The 21044-nt window shown below is 39.5% G+C and overlaps 1 protein-coding gene across 4 annotated transcripts in view; it reads right to left on the bottom strand.

The window, feature by feature from the left end:
- The window catches only part of SASH1 (SAM and SH3 domain containing 1), a 1700050-nt gene that overhangs the window by 1157768 nt on the left and 521238 nt on the right, over nucleotides 1-21044 (bottom strand). Inside the window, exon 1 of one of the 4 annotated variants that reach the window (XM_044068872.1) lies at nucleotides 5942-6442. The exons of 2 other annotated variants lie outside the window; for them this stretch is intronic. In XM_044068872.1, coding sequence (XP_043924807.1) covers nucleotides 5942-6043 — 102 coding nt within the window. In that variant the 5' untranslated portion in view covers nucleotides 6044-6442. Of the gene's footprint in view, nucleotides 1-5941; nucleotides 6443-21044 lie in introns of those variants that run through there. One more of the 4 variants, XM_044068908.1, reaches the window with a different exon arrangement.

The following is a 21044-nucleotide window of genomic DNA, read 5'->3' as shown; positions in this document are numbered from 1 at the left end:
AACTACATAAAAACAGTTATTACAAGTTATGCAAGTCTATTAAGTAAAACATATATTCCATGCCTTTGGTATACATTATTTGAAAAATAGAATTAAACTTTAGAGTTTGGCTGCCCTCATTTTTAATACAGGTGCCAGGGAAACCACTTCGTTTAAACCAGGAAACCTATTAGAGTCCAATACAACCTGCCAATAAAGTTCCCTGAACTCTACCCTGGTCTCCCACATACCCCCCCTGGCATCAGTGTTAACAACTTCTAGTACAAAAAACTGAAAATTTGATTTTGTACATAGGCAAGAGTGTTTATACAAAGCATTACTTTCTCTAGATGTTCTAATCTCATACAAATGTTCATAAATGCGTTGTTTCAATTTTCTTTCACTCTTGCCTATATAAAATGACCCACAGAACATACATACTGCTAAATAAATAATACCACAGGTATTGCAATTAACAAATGAGTTTAAACAAAGTCTTTTGTTCCTGTCTTTCAAATAGTAACTCTCCCCTACCAGTAGGTATTTACAATATTTACACGCCCCACATTTAAATAAACCTTTTTTATTTTGATTTTTATTGTCTGACCTAATGTATTTCGAATCCATGTGACCTGACTCAAAATGATTTTTAAGTGTTCTACCTTTTTTATATACAAACTTCAAAGTGTCAGAAAAAATGTTGGATAGGTCAGATATTTTAGAAAAATTAAACCATTCCTTCTCCATAATTTTTCTAACCAACTTAGATTGTCCATCAAAGGTAGTTATCAGACTATTACTATAATTTTCTGTTGTCTGTTCCTTATGAGAATAAATTATCTCACTGTTACAACCTAGTATGGGGGCAAATCTGGATTTTCTAGCCAAAGAAACTTCTTTATATATCTCATCTATTAGGTCTTCAGGGTATCCTCTATTACGGAATTGGACTTTTAACCAGTCACATTCCTGCATAAAAATACTATCTTCTGAACACATTCTTGAAATTCTCACATATTGCCCCTTAAGAACCCCTCTTTTCTGTGAGAGGGGATGCGAACTACTGTAATGAAGATACGAATTTGAAAAAGTATCTTTCCTGTATACCTTTGAAATAAAATGATTGCATTTTTTCATTACAGTAATATCCAGGTAATTCAATGTCTCAGTGTCAAACCTATATGTGAATTTCAAAAAGCTTGTTGTTTCATTAAGATATTCAACCATATCACAGAATGTGGTGGCATTTCCTATCCAAAGGAAACATAGGTCATCCAAAAACCGACCATAAAGCACCCAATTATTCTTGTATAGGGAATTAAGAAGATATTTGTTTTCCCAATATGCCATGATGATGTTTGCGTAGGTGGGAGCACAATGTGCTCCCATCGCTACACCCCTTACCTGCTGGTAATATTCTCCAGCAAAATAAATGTAATTATGTTTAAGAATAACTTCCATTAATAACAATATAATCCTAAATTCATCATTGGTAAACCCTTTGTATTCAATTAACATTTCTTCGAACCAATTCAAACCAGTGTCGTGAGGTATACTGGTGAAGAGGTCCACGACATCCATTGTTCCGAAGGAAAGTCCTTCCGAACACAATGAATGTTCTAGTTTACCAAGTAGATTCCATGAATCTTTCAGGATATTATTGTTGGTAGTAACTATGGGTTTTATTTTCACTTATAGCAAAACACTCTCACCAAGCGCATTTTTTTTGGGGGGGGGGCACAGTTCACTTACTATTGGAATTTGCAGCCGTTGGGCTTTAAGCCTTGCCCTAGGTTATATGTTTGATATGTATACGTGGATAGAAATCTAACAGTATCTTTTGTCAACACTTCACCAGCTTCTTGTCTGTGTGGATGAGTTTAAATACTTGAGATCAACAGTTCAGAGTAATGGTGAGAGGTGAAGAAGAGAGTACAGGCAGAGTAGAATGGGTGGAGAAGAGAGTGTCAGGAGTGAATTGCGACAGACGGGTACCAGTAAGAGTGAAAGGGAAGGTCTATAAGAGGGTAGTGAGACCAGCTATGTTATATGGGTTTGAGACAGTGGCATTGATGAAAAGGCATGTGGCAGAGTTAAAGATGTTAAGATTTGCTCTGGATGTGACTAGGATGGACAGAATCAGTATATTAGAGGGTCAGCTCAGGTTGGACAGTTTGGAGACAAAGCAAGAGAGGTGAAATTGCATTGGATTGGACATGTGCTGAGGAGGGATGCAGGGTATATTGGGAAAAGGATGCTAAGGATGGAGCTGCCAGGTAAGAGGAAAAGAGGAAGGCCTAAGGTAAGGTTTATGGATATGGCGAGAGAGGACATGCAGGCGATTGGTGTGAAAGAGCATGATGCAGGGAACAGGAAGAAATGGAAACAGATGATCCGCTGTGGCAACCCCTAACAGGTACAGCCGAAAGAAGATTATGAGCAACTTCAATCCTCAATGATTTGCCAAGAAACCAAAACTCTTTATGTGGAACAGACCAAAACTGTGACACAAAAATCTGAGTGTTGTACTAAGTTCTGTACATTTGAGAGGTATGCTTAGTAGGGTCTATGTATTCAAATCCAGAGCCTCTCACTTTAAAAGCATAAAGTCTAAACTTAAAAACGTTCTCAAACATAACACTATCTCACATACACCTGAGTAAATGCTCTTATTTCTTAAACTCAAACAGCAAGGCAACAAAATCCATTCAAAAATTCAGTCTATCTGCCTTGTTTGTTTCTTATACAGGAGGACCCGACCTTCACGCCAAACCATTTTAATGAGTTAAACTCTACATCACAGTGCTTGCTCACTAGCACAGCTCCTACCAACTTAAAGTACGTTTACAGGGTGTACTCAATGCAATCATTTCAACAATAACAAACTTGGGGGAGGCACATAAACAGATCCAACTCAAACCTAGAGTCTTAAACCAATAACCGCTACTGAAATTTATCAAATGGCTATTTCTTTTATTTTAGCAGCAATCTGTAGCTTGCAAAACAGAGCAATGACATGCTGCTGACATGCCAAACACTGAGCTTGCAGGGTCCAGGGATGCAACTTCAAGTGTCTGACTTGTTTTTTCAACAGCTTTAACAAATGCTCCTCATACTTCCTTTTCTAAATACTGTACTAGCTATTAAATGCATGCACAAACCACTAAACCTCTGATCTTCAGCATGAACTTTAGACTAACTTCAGTGTGCTACAATGCTGTTTTAATTATATAAGGATTCTCTGCAAAATGTCACCAACCACCTATCAAATTAGCTCTCCAAATGAGACCAAGCCATATTCCAGCAAAATGTAAGATGAAGATGTAATAGACTAAAAAAAATCATTCTGCGTCATGCTGAAGAAAAATATGCCACATTCTTTTTTCTGAATTATGTAAGAATTTGCTAATGCCTTGATCAATACATAAAGAATGGACCTACTTGGCCCTGGAAAACTATAATGTTATCATGTTTTTGGGTCCAAGAAGATGTCGACCCAATAAATGACAACGGACATGGCAACATCTCCCGAGTATTAACAGCCAAACTGTGTAGCTAATGTCTCATTGTTGACAATGTTTAGTAAAATATATCAAAACAAATATGTCAGCACTAGAAAAGCAGTACTTATCATAATAAGCAAAACATGTATCATTTCATTTTCATGAGACATCACCCTACAATGCACACTGACAACACAGAAGTGCACAAAATTATTGTATCACTTCAGAGGGCTGTTTCATAACACATTATTAATCATACTTTTGCAAGTTGAAAGTGCTGAGACACTTCTGAAAATACACAAAACTTATCAATGCATTGTGAAAGTGCTGCACTTCGATACTATGTATCTTGCATCCAATGTACACTACTGCAAGTTTTAACATCTTTCCAGAAGATTTTCCATACTAATTCCTTAAGTACCCCATCAGTCACCATGGAAATAACCAGGATATTTAAAATACACAAGACACTGATTTACACCTTGTCGTCTCCACACTGACAGACACCAAAAATGGACAGTGGTATGCTTCCAGAACACTTAACATTCTGTCACCACCATACATACTACGGTCAATGACGTATGTTAAATGCGCTAGTGCTGCAGGTTATCCTTGCGGACTTTCAAGTAGTATATTCATGCAAGCAAATGTCCACCAAAGGGATCATTTGGGCCCCAAAGCATCAAAACAAGTTTCTTCTAAATTCCTGGACATTCACTGAGCAGCAGAAGCACCGTTGGGTCAATGTAGTACGTTTACAGATGCATGCATCCTCAGTAGCAAGAAAAGACTATGCTACGGAAACTGGAACTTAAACTGGCCAAAGATCTGACACTTCTTTGAAATTTTACTCTTATGGTAAAGCTCTGAATTAAACTGCTGCTTCCAACTTCAGAACTGCATCACAACAGAACTGCATCACAACAGATTAATTTGATTCAGTTTCAAAAGTCCTTATTACATCTCTGACAACTATTATTCTTATCAGCAGCAATAACTAATTTCCTGCATAATCCTCCAGACTAGTCTGCACATTTCACTGTCTAGGTGATTCATGGAACCAGCATGAATCATTGTTTCTGGTTTCCAAATCCACTGGGTGTTACTGGTACACTGTGTGGTATGTCAACAAGGGAAAGCAGTTTGATAGTTCCCACAGAAGGATCTGTAAAAATTTACTCTCATAACAGCTTTCTGCAATAACTAAACATGCCACTGCAAACTGCCCAGGAAAAAAAATCTCCACGGAAACCAATCTTTTAACAAACTGGACTACTGATTTTGGGAAGTTACCAACTACTGGCTTTACCACAAGAAATATTCTGGATATGTTAAATTATTTTAATATCCGATAGAATTATTGTCAAAAAAGTCAACTAAAAAAAAAAAAACACATGAAAACGTGTTTAGAAGTTATGAATCAAATTACTTCTCTTAACGCTGTCTAAACTTAAACCTTGCATAGTAAATTTATAGCAAAAAATGCATTCATATACCTGGCCTTAGAGTTTGGGTTCTACTGCAAAATCCTTGTGAAATTATTAGGGTAGAAGGTACATGAAAAGATTTGCTACATTTTGCAAAGCTTTTCATGAGCCTTGCACTCTAACAGTTTCTGTAAGCTATTGGCTAGTCTCCTCCCTATTATTAATTAAAGCATCTCCTTATAAGCAGCTAATGACAAGACTCATTAGTTCTTACATTTTGTTTTATAACACAGACAAGAAGCTGGTGAAGTGTTGACAAAAGATACTGTTAGATTTCTATCCACGTATACATATCAAACATATAACCTAGGGCAAGGCTTAAAGCCCAACTGCTGCAAATTCCAATAGTAAGTGAACTGTGCCCCCCCCCCCAAAAAAAAAAATACGCTTGGTGAGAGTGTTTTGCTATAAGCAACAGCTTTAAACTGACATCCACCCTGTTTACAGTTTTAAGTATTTCTTTTGCTATGAATTTTAGTGCTTGTAAACAGCTTTAAGAAGTACACTTTTTCAGCTACATTTATCAATAAAGTAGCATTTGAAATCTGTACTCTCTATAAAAATAAATAAATAAATAAAATATACAAAATAAATTCCAGTCTAAATATTCACAATAAGTTGTTAGTTTAACAGTTAAACGCAGCCTTTGCATGTTAACAGTCTCATTCAGATACCAAATCACTGCATCCTCACTGTTTATCAATATACTTAATGAATGAACTCGTGAACACGTACCATGTGTATTGCCTGAATGCATAACAAAGTACTTGATCCAGCTAGAGCAGACTGAAAAACAAAATCCTGAAAAACAAAGTCCTTTTTGGCAAATAACCAAATACTGTCATTAGCAGTCTGGACAGAAAAGTACCTTCAGCTCTGTTGGTAGTACACCATACAACCTGACTACAACAGTTGTCATCGTCCTGTCTTTATTCTGTCCCACAGTCTGTTAAACCCAACACCCACACTTACCAGTAAACCCATCACATCTGTCCAGAGTTTGGAGAAATTTGCTGGTAAACTGCTGTCTGTTTGTAGCTGTGAGCTAGGCATTTCTTGGTCATCATCTTCCATATTTATTTTTTTTCTGCAATACCAAGCAAGGGATATTGGCAAAAAAGCAGCAACTCCAGTACAAGCTGACTTGTCTTCTTGTTTCTTATATGAATTCAAAGGCAAAAAGCAGCAAAAACCTGTTTCTTAACTCTTCTGAATGTCTTCACCATGTCTTACCAAGATGAAGTAAAATAATTCCCAAAAGAACATTTTTTTGCTTGCAGAACTGCAATACAGTTCCCAGGCCAGATACTAAACTTTTCACAGTCATAATAGTTTTATCCCTCAAATATACACTCGGTGGTCTCCTGCAGTTGTTGTCTTGATAAATCCCAGTGTCTGGAGTTGTCATTCCTACAAAAAGTTTTGCTCCTGTAGTTTGATCACCAGCACAGCTGAAGTCTGGACTGTACCATCAGTCTTGAGCACAGGGGTATGCTGCTGAGTGAGGAAGAGTTCATAATAACAGCTTTCATTGTTGTCCAGAGCAAAGTCAGCAGAGAGTAAAAATAAAGCATGACACACGTACTTGAAGGAAACGCATAATTTACTGGTTCATATATACATTATTGTTTGTTCTTATGTAAAAATATCCACATTAGCTGTTCTTGTTTACTTGTTCCCATAATGAACCTCCCCATTTTCACATGACTAAACCCCCTCCCCCTCCAAACTGAAGACAGCTTCAGCAACAAAAGGTGCTCCTGATGTCAAGAGACTTTGCATAGAAATAAGCCCCAAACAGGAGGGAAAATGCTGAAAGAATACTGTGCCAGAGTCTCATCAGTCTTACTTATTTGGCCAGCCCTTAATGAAACCCTCACAAACCTGTTGCTCCAAATATGCTTTAAGCTGTTCTTACAATTCACCACTTTAGGAAGAAAATTCCTTATTTTTTCCCAGCTCAAGTCCTCCTATAAACATAAATGTTCAACCACACCTTTTCCGTGGGTATTCTTAAAATACTTACATGACCACAGAGAGGACTATATCAGAAAAACAACGGGTGCAGGAATTCTGCAGCAAGTTCAAGTGTTTATATATAATGGAGACTATTATATTTTTTATACAACATGTACCAGTGTCAGTAATTATAAAAGTTGCAATATTTTCAGTTATTTATAACCATGAATAGTTAGTTCTTTATATACCACCCCCCATCTTAAACACAGACAAAAAAGCATTCTCTAAGCTAATCTCTGTTTATGAAACTGTCTAGAAGCTGATCTAAGAAAGTGTGTGTATTACAATGTTTCAAAATTAAACATGGAACACCTATTTAAAAAAATCTACATGCAAGCATAGCTTTTAACTTTTCTCTAGAAGTAGAAACAGGAATAAAGCCCATCAGGGATGGTTTTAAAATGATGGTTGTAGTCACATGATGACAGGATAACATAATTCATGTTATTATGCATTTTCAGACAAAGAATAATATATCTGCAATTGTACATTTAATAATCCAAGTTTGCATTACTTTATCATCTTCAGAAATGTTGTTAAGGGTCAGATAGTGGTTCTGAGGTAAAATTAGAAGCATCACTGAAAGTCAGGAACACATGCGATGACCACTATGAACCAGGCTAAGTTTAAGAGTAAAACCTCATAATTAATTTATTTTCCATATAGTTATGCATAAGTTGCTACTTACCTCACCTAGTAAAACAATTGCATATTATCTGAAGATAAATACTTTCTGAATATTAATTTACTTATATTTGTTAACCAGGGTCCAACACTGATCCATGTAGATCTTTTATAGACTCAGACCAGTACAACTCTCTGATTAAGTTACTTGCTCAGACTCACAAACTGGGCAAATGGAGGCTGTGGGAATTGAACCCTGGAAAACAGGATTAAGCTTATTCACAGTTTGCTTCATTAGTACTATTAGTAATTCATCCTATAGAATGCGTTCTGTCCATCTAATCCTTTCTTTAGTATAGAATGATGCTTAGCAGTGGGAATGTCTGTGCCCAGAGAGTGGCTGAAAAGACACTTCAGCTAAACCCAGTTACTGAAAAAATAATTAAATAAGTGTGTTTGTTTTTTTATTAAACAAAAAATGAAAATACAACACAAGTATCGAGCAAACACTCATATGCTTTACAGAATACATTTATTCACTTGTCTCTTTAATTTAGAAGAAATGCTTTTGTTACTATCCACACATTGAGTGAGTAAATATTGTGCGTCTTGCATTCAGTAAATATTGTGTGCGTCTCTGAATCTCTGCAGTAGTTCCCTACCCCCCCCTCCCTGTTTCTTGTTGTGGTGTTAATCTTGTGTGGCTTTGGAATTGCCCGCCCCTGCTGTAAATCTCTTTTTGCACACTCCTCCTGGACCCATCTCATTCGCTCACTCAACTGAATACAGTGAGATCATATTTTGATTTTGGATACTCTTACCAGTCCCATCTCCTCTGCAGTGTACAGAGAGAGTACTTGGGAAGGGCATTCCCCTATAGTATCTTAATCTGCTCTGTTTCCTCCATCTCAAAAAAAAAAAAAACATTTTTTGCACGTCATCTGCCTTACTGTATTTGTGTTTCTTCCTACTTTATTAGCTTATTTTGCTTTTGCCTCTCTTAACATTATAAAGTGGAACCTGTGTGTTGACAGACAGCCTTACAAGACTATCTGCAAATATATAGAGCTGAGTAAATTTTTCTGTATTATTCTGTATTACAGAGCTAAATTGTTGCTTAGAAATCTGTTGTCTTACTGTTCTGCAAATATACAGAGATCAGTATATATATTTTTTGGTTTTATAATTTGCACTCTGATTCCTCACATCTGTTGAAACTGGTCCCCCCCCTCCCTGTTCTTAGTTGTAGTTTAAATTTGGTGGCTTTTGCAGTGCCTGCCCCACTGTAGATTTGATCTAGGACACTCCCCCAGTCCCATCTCTTTACCACATTCTACCTAATAAACCCTTTCTGCACTTGCTTTTAGTCCTTTTTAATTTAATTACATTTTTTTTCAAACTGTGTGTGGACTAATATTGCTACATACTCAAGTGTGCCAGCTTACACTGCATGTGAATTGTTTTTACTACTGTTTTTGCTACTTTTCTGAAAAAAAAAATGTATCTGCTTTTACTGTATTTGTGTTTCTTCCTACTTTATTTTGCTTTTGCGTCATCTTAAAAGTACTCAATTGTATTTATTACTGCTTGGTGTATCTCATTCTAAGCCTTTTAGTTTAAGCACTTGGACTTCAGACCAGTTGTTTTACATTAAGAAGGTTTGTGGTCTGCACTGTGGTGGCAGAACAGGTAGCTTACATCCTTCTAAGTTGGAAACTGCTGATTGAGAGCTCAGTGTCTGTTATTCTAAAAGTGTATTCATTCTGGTTTAAGCACTTGGGCTTCAGGCCAGTTATTTTATATTAGGAGGGTTCGTGGTCTGCACTCTTGTGGGAGGAGAGGCTGGACTCTGCCCTTCTGAGCTGGGAATTTCTGGTCTAAGGCTTATAGTGCCTGCATATTTGAACTGCTTCTTACTGAAATTGGTACACCTTGTTTGCTGTAGCATAGACTAGATCCAGGCCTGCTGAATCTAGCTTTGTTTCTATAACTTGAGCACTAATCCAGGCATTCTTTAAAGTATTCAATTGTATTTATTACTGCTTGGTAGTAACTTGATTAAAGTGTAGCTATCATTCTAAGTCTTTTGGATTAAGCACTTGGGCTTCAGACCAGTTGTTTTACATTAGGAAGGTTTGTGGCCTGCACTGTGGTGGCAGGACAGGTAGCTTACATCCTTCTAAGTTGGGAACTGCTGATTGAGGGCTCAGTGTCTGTTATTCTAAAAGTATATTAGTTCTGGTTTAAGCACTTGGGCTTCAGGCCAGTTATTTTAACATTAAGAAGGTTCGTGGTCTGCACTCTTGTGGGAGGAGAGGCTGGACTCTGCCCTTCTGAGCTAGGAATTTCTGGTTAAAGGCTTATAGTGCCTGCATATTTGAACTGTTTCTTACTGAAATTGGTACACCTTGTTTGCTGTAGCATAGACTAGATCCAGGCCTGCTGAATCTAGCTTTGTTTGTATGCTTGTTGTTTGTTTGCTTGTTATTTCCCTGAAACGCTAATTCCACCTAAAATGCGGCTTTTCAGTGCTTCTGCAGATCCCTAGTGATATCTGCATTGCTTAATGTACTTATTTCCTTGTTTCACTTTAAAGAAAGTTACTGTTTGTCGTTCTTGCATTTAAGTTACCTGTAACACATTGCATTTAAGTTATCTGGCACTTGCCCACTAAAGCAATTATATAAGTCAGCACTAAAAAATTAAAAGCACTACACCCTCACAAACTCCCCTTGAGTACCTTGTTCCCAATTAGCCCTTTTTTTTCAATTATAAAGGAATTCCCAATACTATTCTAGCATGTCCAAAGGTCAGTTGTCAATCTCCTCTCCGGTCCAGCTGGTGAATCTGGGAATCTTGAGGCAATGTTACAACTGCCTCATGTACACAGACAACCCTCTCCTCCTCCCAACAAATGCTAACACATGTGAGAGATGCAACCATATAGCCATACTGGAGGCTAAGCTCTCTCAACTTAGTACTGGTGCAACCAGTCAGGAGGAGAAGGAAACCACACTCACTACAATTCCAGTCTCACATAGACCTACCACGACAGCAAACCAAACACAAACACACAAAACATACTCGGAGGCTCTAAATAAAATCTGCCTAAGCAGCAGAGACCTCCAAAGCAGCCACCCAAGCAACCGCTACCCCAAAACAAAACACGTACAACACATAGTTCACAAAGCCAGTGTGCAAAACAGTCACAGCCCTTAAGGCTAAACAACACACCTGATACACTTGTAATAGGTGACTCTGTCGTCAGGCACACTGACGTCCCGCTCACCAGGCTGAACAAGGAGAATGTCACGGTGAGCTGCCTGTCGGGCACTAGGATCCGCCACATAACACAAGCACTCAGGTCACTCCAAGGCAAGTACAAATATGACTCAGTCATTGTCCATGCTGGTGTGAATGACCTGAGATGCATCTCCCTAGACTACATGGAAAGAGACATACAGGAGCTCTCTGAGCATGTAGCCCAGGCCGGTATGACCCTGACCTTGAGTAGCATCTTACCCTCACCAAGAATGATGCCACAATATGAAGACAAGAGGATCAATTTCAACAACTGGCTTAAGTATTGGTGTCATTCAAAGGGGATCCAATGCTTGTTAGCCCGGGATGACATGCTCGACAAGCCATGATGCTTCGCTAGGGACAGCTTGCACCTGTCACCCCTGGGCTTTCGGATATTGGCAAAGGCTCTTGCTACCCCCATAGTGCCTTTTTTAGGCAAGGCTCAAAAGACAAACCCACCTCCATAGGTATCACAAGGGATAAGAAACTAAGAGTAATGCTACTCAATGCCAGAAGTCTAAACCTCAAGATGCACACACTCGAAACTCTCGTTAGCATGGAGAACATCGATATCTGTGCAGTAACAGAAACCTGGTTCAAGGCTCCCGAGAGCACCCCAGCACTACCAGGTTATACCTCATACCATGCTTTTTGGCCCCAAAACTTGGACCGAACCACAAAAGGAGGGGGGAGTATCAATATTCGTCAAAGATACCCACACCTCCAGGATGATGGCACAGCACAAAGCATCAGAGACTATCCATGTGCAACTAACAGTGGGTAAAACTGCCTTCCAGTTTATAGCCTGCTACAGGCCACCCTCCCAAACCCAGGAACCCCATTCAGCCTTCCTGAGAACACTGGAAAATATGAAGGTCTCTCCAAACACCATTATATTGGGCGACTTCAACTACCCAAACATAGACGGGGAGCATTACTCTAGCTCCAACACCCTAGCCCAAAGGTTCCTAGAATTTATAAACTCAAATGCTATGGAACAACTTGTTACCACTCCCACAAGAGGGGAAAACATACTGGAACTGATCATCACCAACATGGGGACTCTATGCTCCAGACCAGAAGTGTATCCCTCATTGGTAAGATCAGACCATAAACTAATCTCACTGGATATTCACATCCCGACTCCACCCCCTGCCCTGAAAACCACAGTGAAAAACTTCTCTAATGCAAATGTCACACTCCTCAAAACCGAGGTGGAATCCTTCAAAATCCCCAGGCCTGTGGCAAATACGGCCCAGACCACAGAATCCTTTATAAACGCATTCTATGAACACCTTTAAGAACGCATGGATCATGCAATCCCAAATAAAACCAAGTTCAAATCCTCCAAAGGCAGATGTCCTGTCTGGTGGACCCCAGCCATAAACAAACTATACAATAGAAGGAGGAAGCTACTACATGATAGAGCAAAATCCCAAAAAGGGAAGGCATCTCTGATCAGTATTAGCAAAAAACTACGGGCACTCATAAAATCATCTAAGGCCAGCTTTGAGAGAAAAATTGCACAGGACACTAAGGATAATCACAAGGCTTTCTTTAGTTATGTTAGGAACCTGGGTGGGAATTCCCAGATATGCTCAGAATTAGTCCAAAATGACAAAAAATACATCGAACCCACAGACATTGCCAACATCCTAGCTGACAGGTTCAGCGCAAACTCCCCCCCACCACCAAAAGGGCAAATATCTATCCCAGCAGAGTGCTGCCCCCCTGACATCTCAGATGCTCAGGTAAGAGCAGCCCTCTCCAAAGCAAAAAAAAAACCCAGCATCAATGGGACCAGACAGTGTCCCGGGCTGCGTCCTACATGAACTCCAAGAAGAGCTAAACCCAAACATAAAACTACTGTTCAATCTCAGCCTTACTACAGGATATGTACCCAAAGCGTGGCGTACAGCAACAGTGGTCCCTCTCCACAAAGGTGGTGCCTCAACAGATCCTGGAAACTATCGCCCCATAAGCCTGACTAGCTTGGTCTGCAAAGCTATGGAAAGGATCATCATGGACCTCATAAATAAAGATATTGGGGACCTACAGACACTGGATCCTACCCAGTTTGGCTTTGTTAAGGGCAGAGCCTGCCTCTTAAACCTGGCTGATTTCTTTGAAACAGACACCAAGGCCATTGACGAGGGGAAGGTGGTCCACACAGCCTACCTAGACCTCGCAAAAGCCTTTGATACAATACCCCACTCGGGCATTATACATAAACTCACCAGCTTAAATATAAACCCCTATGTCACTAGATGGGTTGCAAACTGGCTCAAGGACAGAACCCACATGGTTAGAATTGCTGGAGCCATGTCAGACTCCAAACCAGTTACAAGTGGCATCCCACAAGGCTCAGTCCTGGGACCTCTTTTGTTCGGTATATATTTCTCGGAGGTACAGGCCAACACGGAAGGACTGTGACTGACCAAGTTTGCAGATGACTGCAAACTGGCCGCCATAATCGACACTTCAGCCGACACAAGCATCCTTCAAAAGGGACTCATAGAAACAGACAACTGGTGCCAGAGCCATGGCCTCAAGCTAAACGCCAAAAAGTGTATAGGCATCCCCTTTGGCAAAAACAAAGTGCCCACAAATTATCACATAGGTGGTAATCCATTAAGTACAGAAGAAGTAATTAGGGACTCAAGTTGATAGCAATCTCTCATTTGACAACCACGTGGCCAAAGTGGTTAGAAAAACATTTTATATAATCCACCTAATCATGAAGGGATTCACATCTAGATCAGGGGAGGTCATCTTGCCTCTTTACTCATCCCTCATCAGGCCCATAATTGAGTACAATGCCCCTTTTGGGATGTACATTACCAGACACCTGCAGCAACTGGAAAGACCCCAAAAGTACCTCACCAAGAGGATCAAAGGGCTCAAACAGATGCCATATGCTGCCCGGTTAAAGAAACTCCAGCTCTACTCAGTGGCATAAAGCCTGCTCAGAGGCGATCTGTGCCTGACATATAAAGCCATGTCCAACCCGGAATTAATGGACATGCTGCTCCTCAGAAAATCCAAATCCCATCGAGCTACGCGCTCGAGAGACTTGAACCTCAGCACTGAAATAAATAAGACATGCTGGAGGGACAGATTCATAACCCAGAGGCTCCCTTCACTCTGGAATAAAATCCCAGTCCAGGTTAGGCAGAGTCCCTCATTGACTCTCTTCAAGAGGAATCTTGATGAGTGGATGGGAGATCGTAGGTTTACCCCAGGTATCACTTCTGTGTCACTGTTAGACAGAGGCACAGTATACTAACCTCGAAAAAGGGCATAGCAAAATTATTTTAAAATGGGTGGCGAAAGCCAAACACACACTGGCTAGGCTTATAAATGCCCTAGGGCAGATAGCCTAGTATGAACCTATGAACCCAAACTCCTTTGTTTCCGGTAGTCAACGAAAAATGTAAAGCGCTTTTGGAAGTCAGAATATTAAAACCTGTCTTTTCACAGAGTAGCAGATGTTAGAATCTCATGGGATTACTTTCTGGCCCCTTTAAATGAAAGTATTCCTTAAAAAGAGCACATGAATTGATTAAAATTGCTGCATTCTATTTCCGGTATATTTGGGCATTGGGCCAGATAAATTTTGACTTGTACCACTAGTGCTGGCTTAGTACTGCGGTGGTGGTTCTGCGGTAGCATTGTCACCTCATAGCAAGACGTTGTCCTGTTCGATTCTCAGCTAGAGTGTCTTCTGTGTGGAGGCATACATGAATGGGGCGTGCCTTCGTTGAAGGTTGTGCGTCAGGGCTGGTAACCCGGTACGTAAAAATCCACTACCAGTCATTAGCAGACTGGGGTTCCACTGTGGCGACCCCTAACAGGGAAAAGCCAAAAGACACAAACAAACCACTAGTGCTGGCTTAGACAGGGCCAAAGGAGTTCAAGAGTTAGGCCAGTGAGGGATACAATCAGGTATCTGATCAGACAGTCTCCTGCCTTGCCAGAAGATGAAGCACTGTGTGTTGCTTGACTGACCTCTGCTGAAAGTTGGAGTACAACAGTGTAATGGCACCTGCTATGTGGGCTGAAATATTAGCACATCTCTATGCTGAAGTACTTTTGAGGTTGCCATGGATCACAAGTTCCTGTCGCAGGAAATGCCATATTTTTTTCTGGGATGAGAGGACATAACCTGTCCTCCATCATAGAATGGGTTATCTGATACTCCCACCCCCACCATAATGGGTTAGCAAATAAAGGCTTAGTTGTATGGACAACGTAGAGGCATAAATTGAATCCCATTTTGCTAGGGAAGAGGACCTACCCAATACATGCACTAGATGGCAATTCAAAAAGAACTGGCTGGGAATTAAGTTCATAACTACAGAAACAAACCACTCAACCTATTAGTGCAAGAATTCTAGACAAACCCAAGCAATCACTGGAAACAGACTATCTTAAATTACAGGTCTATGAGTTTACAGACGTTTCTAAGTTTTCCTTCATGGGTGACCCCCTCCCAACTCCTCAAGCAGGGAAATACCATCCCCCAACTAAAAACCTTCAAGATCACAGCATTTTGGGGAACAATAATGTTGCAGAATCCATAATCGATCATGATGAAAAAAAAAAAAAAAAGAGTAGCATTACAAGCCTTCATGATGTCATACAACTTCCTGTTTTTACAGGCAGTTAATAGCAATGATAACACTTGAAAAATACCCACCTTTGCACACTGCTATTGGCTGAATCATTTTATAAAGTGTGACAACTCTTAAAGCATGTGGGAATTGATACAACACTCAAAAGCTGGGAAACACGATGTCCAACTGAAGCTAAAATTAGTTACTTGATAGGTTCATAGACAAGTACTAGGCTAGCTGCCCTTGGGGGTCATTTTAAGCCTAGCAAATTTCCTTTTTTGCTCTCAAAAGAACTTATCTCATTTGGTTAGAGATTGGCCTGACCCATACCATGGTCTATAATTATATATTACAGGATCTGCCCCTGTCTATTAGACATTGTATTAGCACAGGGGGCATTCTGAGGTAAATTTTCTGTTTCCCATCCATAGATCCAAGTTGCATTAGAATATGGACACAAATGAAAGTTGTTTTATGTGGATGGGGAATCTGTTCCACAGCAGGGAGTATCCTCTAGGAATTATACCTATCTCTCCAGACCCCTCTATGAGTTGTACCTATCTCTCCAGACCCCTCTATGAGCTATACCTATCTTTCTAGACCCCTCTATAAGCTATACCTATCTTTCCAGACCATTCTATTTATGTTGCAGAAGTGGTTTAGATCCATGGACGGAGGATGTTTGATGCCATTTGACTTGCTGATGTGCAGTAAATCCATCAGTAATGTGTCAGAGGATCCCCTGTATACCAGACACAGATCACCTCTTAGCATTCTGTGATACAGAGTATAGTGAGGCCTTTCAGTCTGTTCATGTAGGACATTTTGTTTAGGTCTTGTATCCTTTTAGTAAGGTATGTCTGTGGGTGCTCCAGTTTTTGCATGTGTCTGGACAGATGCATGCCAAACGGGGCATTATATTCAATGATTATCCTAATGAGAGCTGAGTAAAAAGGAGACAATTACATCTCTAGGTCTAGACACAATCCCTTTGTTTATAAGCTGTACAATATAGAAGGACTTTCTTATAATAGGTACATGTTGGTCAAAAGGTAGACCACTATCCACACAAGTTCCCAAATCCTGAACAACTGGGTCAACTCTTATGAGTGAATTGTCAGTGAGGTAGTTCCCTGGGGTAGATGACTTCCTAAAGGATATAATAATGCATTTTTGGCATTTAGTTTCAGCCCATGAATTTGACACGTTATTTATTTATAACAAACTTGCCTGCAGGATAGCAAAAGCATTTAGGGATTCTAGGACTACTCTTAGCTTGCAGTCATCTGCAAACTTAGTCAGCCAAAGCCCTTTAGTATTGGCTCTTACTTCAGAAATGCAGATGCCAAACAAGATGATGTCCAAAGAAAACAAACCCATTTCTAGTAAAGCCCGATGCAAAATATAACTGTCAAGAATTCTAGACAAATTGAAAAATAATGGGAAACAAAGGATCAACATCAGGGATAACATTTAAATATTACTCTAATTCTCTTAAAAAGTCAACATGCAATTTCTGTACAATGAGAAGAGAAACAGGCAACTCCAATGAATTGCCTTGACTGGCTGACTAAAATCTTCAGTGATTTACCAGAAAAATCAAAAAATTTATGAGGGAGAGGACGAAAATATGAGGCAAAATCAAAGATGTTCTACAAGATCTGAGACAGTTCAGAAGTATAGGGCAAGGTATAAACAAGAAAGAAAGAAAGGATCCCCAAATGGGTATTCATCTGCCCTGCTCTTCGGTCAAAGTCCTGGACTGAAAAATTTATTTTTGGTTGCCTTTTATGAATGTGGTAAGAAGGAACTAAAAATTGCATGCGTGGATGCCACCTATATACAAGGAACGTAAAGATGTCTGAGGTATGGTGACATTAATCAGACTATGTGGGGAAGGTGCCCAGCTCTGAAAGTCAGGCCAGATGTCAAACCTTAGCCAGGAGAAGAGTTCCCTAGAGTGAGCCAAACCAAGAAAATGAGCTAGACATATCAGAGATAGTCGGTAAATGTAGACAACAAACACAGATACCATCCGTAAGGCATTTCACAGGTGACAGAAGTACTAGATAAAGATAATATGGTTCTAGAAGAGATAACACTAGGCAAGGCCTGATGAATACATTACATTTGTGCAAGAGTAATTTGAAGTGGAAGAGGTAGTCAGAAAATCTTTGTGAAACGGAAAAAACAACTCGACACATTCAGAATTCTTACGCCTGAGTTATGGCAGCTCAGAAGTCAACATAATTAAGGAGGGAGTGCAGATGGAACATTCTTCGCATGGAGTAGTGAGGAAAAAGTCTTCCCACAAACATTCACTGAAAAAAAATGTCATTACTGTTCAAATTTGTGGTAGAAGGCACAGACACTGCCCACTGCAAATGGACAGAGTATATCTATTTGTAAAGTTTATCATAGATTAAAATTAATATTGCTTGAAAATTATCTACTATAGTTATATGTCTAATAGTGTGAACTTTGTAAAAGACAGCAAAATGTATGTGCTGTAAAAATGCCAAGTTTTAATTCACAAAAAACAGCAAACTATTCATTATACAAATATGATTTACAATAGCGATTGAAGGTTCTTTTAAATCTTACAAGGAGAGACTGTGGGCTACACAGACTGAAGTAAATACAGATTATTTTTGTGTTTTCTGCATTTGATCAAATACTACACTTGGGTGGGAGGGAAGATTTATGTAATTAGGAAATTAGATATTAGTTTACAAAAAATGTCAGCTGAGGGCAGCAACGTCCCACCTCCCAGTTTGTGGACATACCTGTCAAGTGTACCTCATTACGAAGAGCATTCCTTGTTTTGTGTCTTAAAAAGTCCATGTTCCTCATTGTTCCTCATTGGCAGGGTCTGTCACATATTCAGTGTTAAGAATTTTTTTTAACTAATAATCAAGATTAATAATACAGAATCATATTAATTCATCCAATACATTTTTTATAAGTAGAAAATCATATATTTTAGCCTTGGTGTGAGATTTCTACTTGAAGGTGTAAGTAAACTATTAGAAAGTGTTCCACATTTTGCCCATTTGTTCCACATTATGAGAGAAAGTGTTCTACATTTTGTATCTGGAAAGTTGAGAGCTTTGTGTATTGGATCTGTCCCCATCACATACTGCCCAGTCTAGGTACCTCTTAACACAGTGGTTACAGTACCACCACAATTTTGCCATAAATGTAGAACTATTAGCCAACACGCAAAGCCATGTTCTACTCCATCATCCAAAGTATACTAACAGATGGAAAATCTTCGGCATGGCAGGAGGAAATAGAAAAGCTACCTCTGCATTAAATGGTAACAGATCCTTTCAAAATATACATACATTTCTTGTAAGCAGTGAACCTGCATTTTAAACATCCAGCACCACAACTCCTTCATGAGTAACCTGCATTTGCATGCCTAAGCCATGTATTTGAGAGTAAATGACCTGTGGTTATGAAAGGTTTAAGGTCATGTTAACATGAAGAGAGCAATTATAAATGTAACTGTCCATAGTTAAATGTTCCTTCATCACTGCCTCTATTGACTGCAGGGACAAATTAAGGCCACCTATTCTGTGAGGTCCGGATAGCAGCTGGGTTCACAGGAGACTGCTGTGCATTTATGTCAGACTTTGGGAATACACATCAGCATTCTTTTATCTCATCCCATCCTCTTCTTCAGGAAGTGAACAGGGATACAATTCTGATGTGTTCTCTTGGTACATGGTCAGAGAATGATACAGGCAGATTCCAGAGAGCGACCCTGTTGATGATGACACAGGCAGATTTGAGACAGTAACCCTGTTGGTGATGACAGGCATATTCCAGACAGCAACCCTGTTGGTGCCAGGCCAGCATGTAGTAAATGGATTACTGTGAAGGAATTACAATAGTTAGCTTCAAAAGGAAACCTTTTATGAATCCGACACAATGTATTTTATGCCTGGACTTTTATAGTCTAGTGGTCTTCACTACTCACATCAGTAGGAGGTAAAGACAGAAAAACAGCTGCTATCAGAACACAGCCTAGTCATCCGTTATTTTACTGCATAATTAGAGCATTTATCTTACTCACACCTAAGTACTACAAAACTATCAGCCCTTCCCGAATCCCATTAATTAATGGTGCATAAAAGTTTTTCACTTAAGACTTCAAGATAGCACATTTGGTGTTAATTGAATTACAACAAACCAAGATCAACTAAGTAGTCCTGGCATTAGAAATGCAATGCGATTCAGAATAATGTACACTTGTCAGATTTTCTTTACATCTCGTCTGAACCTGAGCTAACTGCAGTTAGTTCATTTCTGTTTATTCAGTCAGGGCAGGGCCTTTGAACCACACAATGCATAAATGGTGCAGAACTACTGTTTGCTGTACCAGAAACCCAGGATTTATTTATTTTCTTCAGTGTTTTAGCTAGATGTCATTCACACCTACAGGACCCAGTCATCAGTTTTTCAGCCTTGCAAGCCCCCTACATACAGTCATCAGTTTTTCAGCCTTGCAAGCCCCCTACATACAGGGAACACCATCTTACTCACCTATCCTGGCTTTTGCCGTGTCTGGTGCTTCCTGAAGCCTTATTCTTAGCATAGATATCCCCTATTAAATTCCATTATCAGTGGTCCCAGCTAGTCCATCATGTGGACTTTGGCACTTGGATCTCATGTTGTCCCTGGTTTTAGTTAGTTAAAAAGGGGGATAAGGTTTCTGTGAATGAAGGAAATCATTGTAGACATCATCTGATATTTTCCTCTATTCCTAAGCCTCTACATTGCATTGATGTCTTACCTGGTGAATCCCTAATGTTTCCACGACTCCAAAGATGTAGCCGGTGACTTTCATTTAGTGCCCCCCCCCCCCAACACTGCACATATCACTATCAAAATATTTAAACCTCTTCAAATGCTGCCCCATAGATTCTGAAGCAATGATTGATCTTTTTCAACTGTTGCCCCTCTTGCAATTAAACAAGCTGTGATTAAATTTTTATTTTAAGCATTAGTTTAGACAGTTGCAGGCATCTTTTGGCCTCTAAGCCATACTTGTTTTCTGAGAGTTGATCAAAAACTGTACTCACCTGAATACACTGAGTACGTCTCAGTGCACCTTTGCATACAAGTAGTAAAGTCTCCTCGTTTTCACATGGAACATAATAAGGATTAAAAGACTACATAGTTTACAAACAAGACTGGATTTGGAATTGTGTAACAGTTTTATTAGACTGGCGCTGAATGGATAAGATATAAACATTCTGAATAATGCATTTTAAAAATTATAGTCATCAAGTAAGTTATGTGGGGTATAACAGAGAACCTGTTGAAGAGGATAGACCCTAGGTACCCATTGTTTTAAATTTTTGTTTCGATGATTGACAACCATCAAGCCTCTCCAGAGCCAAGGTAAGAGCTGTATGAGAGGTGCCATGAGAGTGTTTTGTTCTGTTGCTGGTATCCTGGCAATGACAGCATTTTTGAATGCTCTGATCCCCTGACCCCATGCC

This window comes from Protopterus annectens, chromosome 1.part0 (assembly GCF_019279795.1).
Source record: "Protopterus annectens isolate FY-2018-M chromosome 1.part0, PAN1.0, whole genome shotgun sequence".
Taxonomy (NCBI): domain Eukaryota; kingdom Metazoa; phylum Chordata; order Ceratodontiformes; family Protopteridae; genus Protopterus; species Protopterus annectens.
The sequence above is the reverse complement of the archived record's forward strand: the minus strand, read 5'-3'. Positions and strand labels throughout refer to the sequence as shown.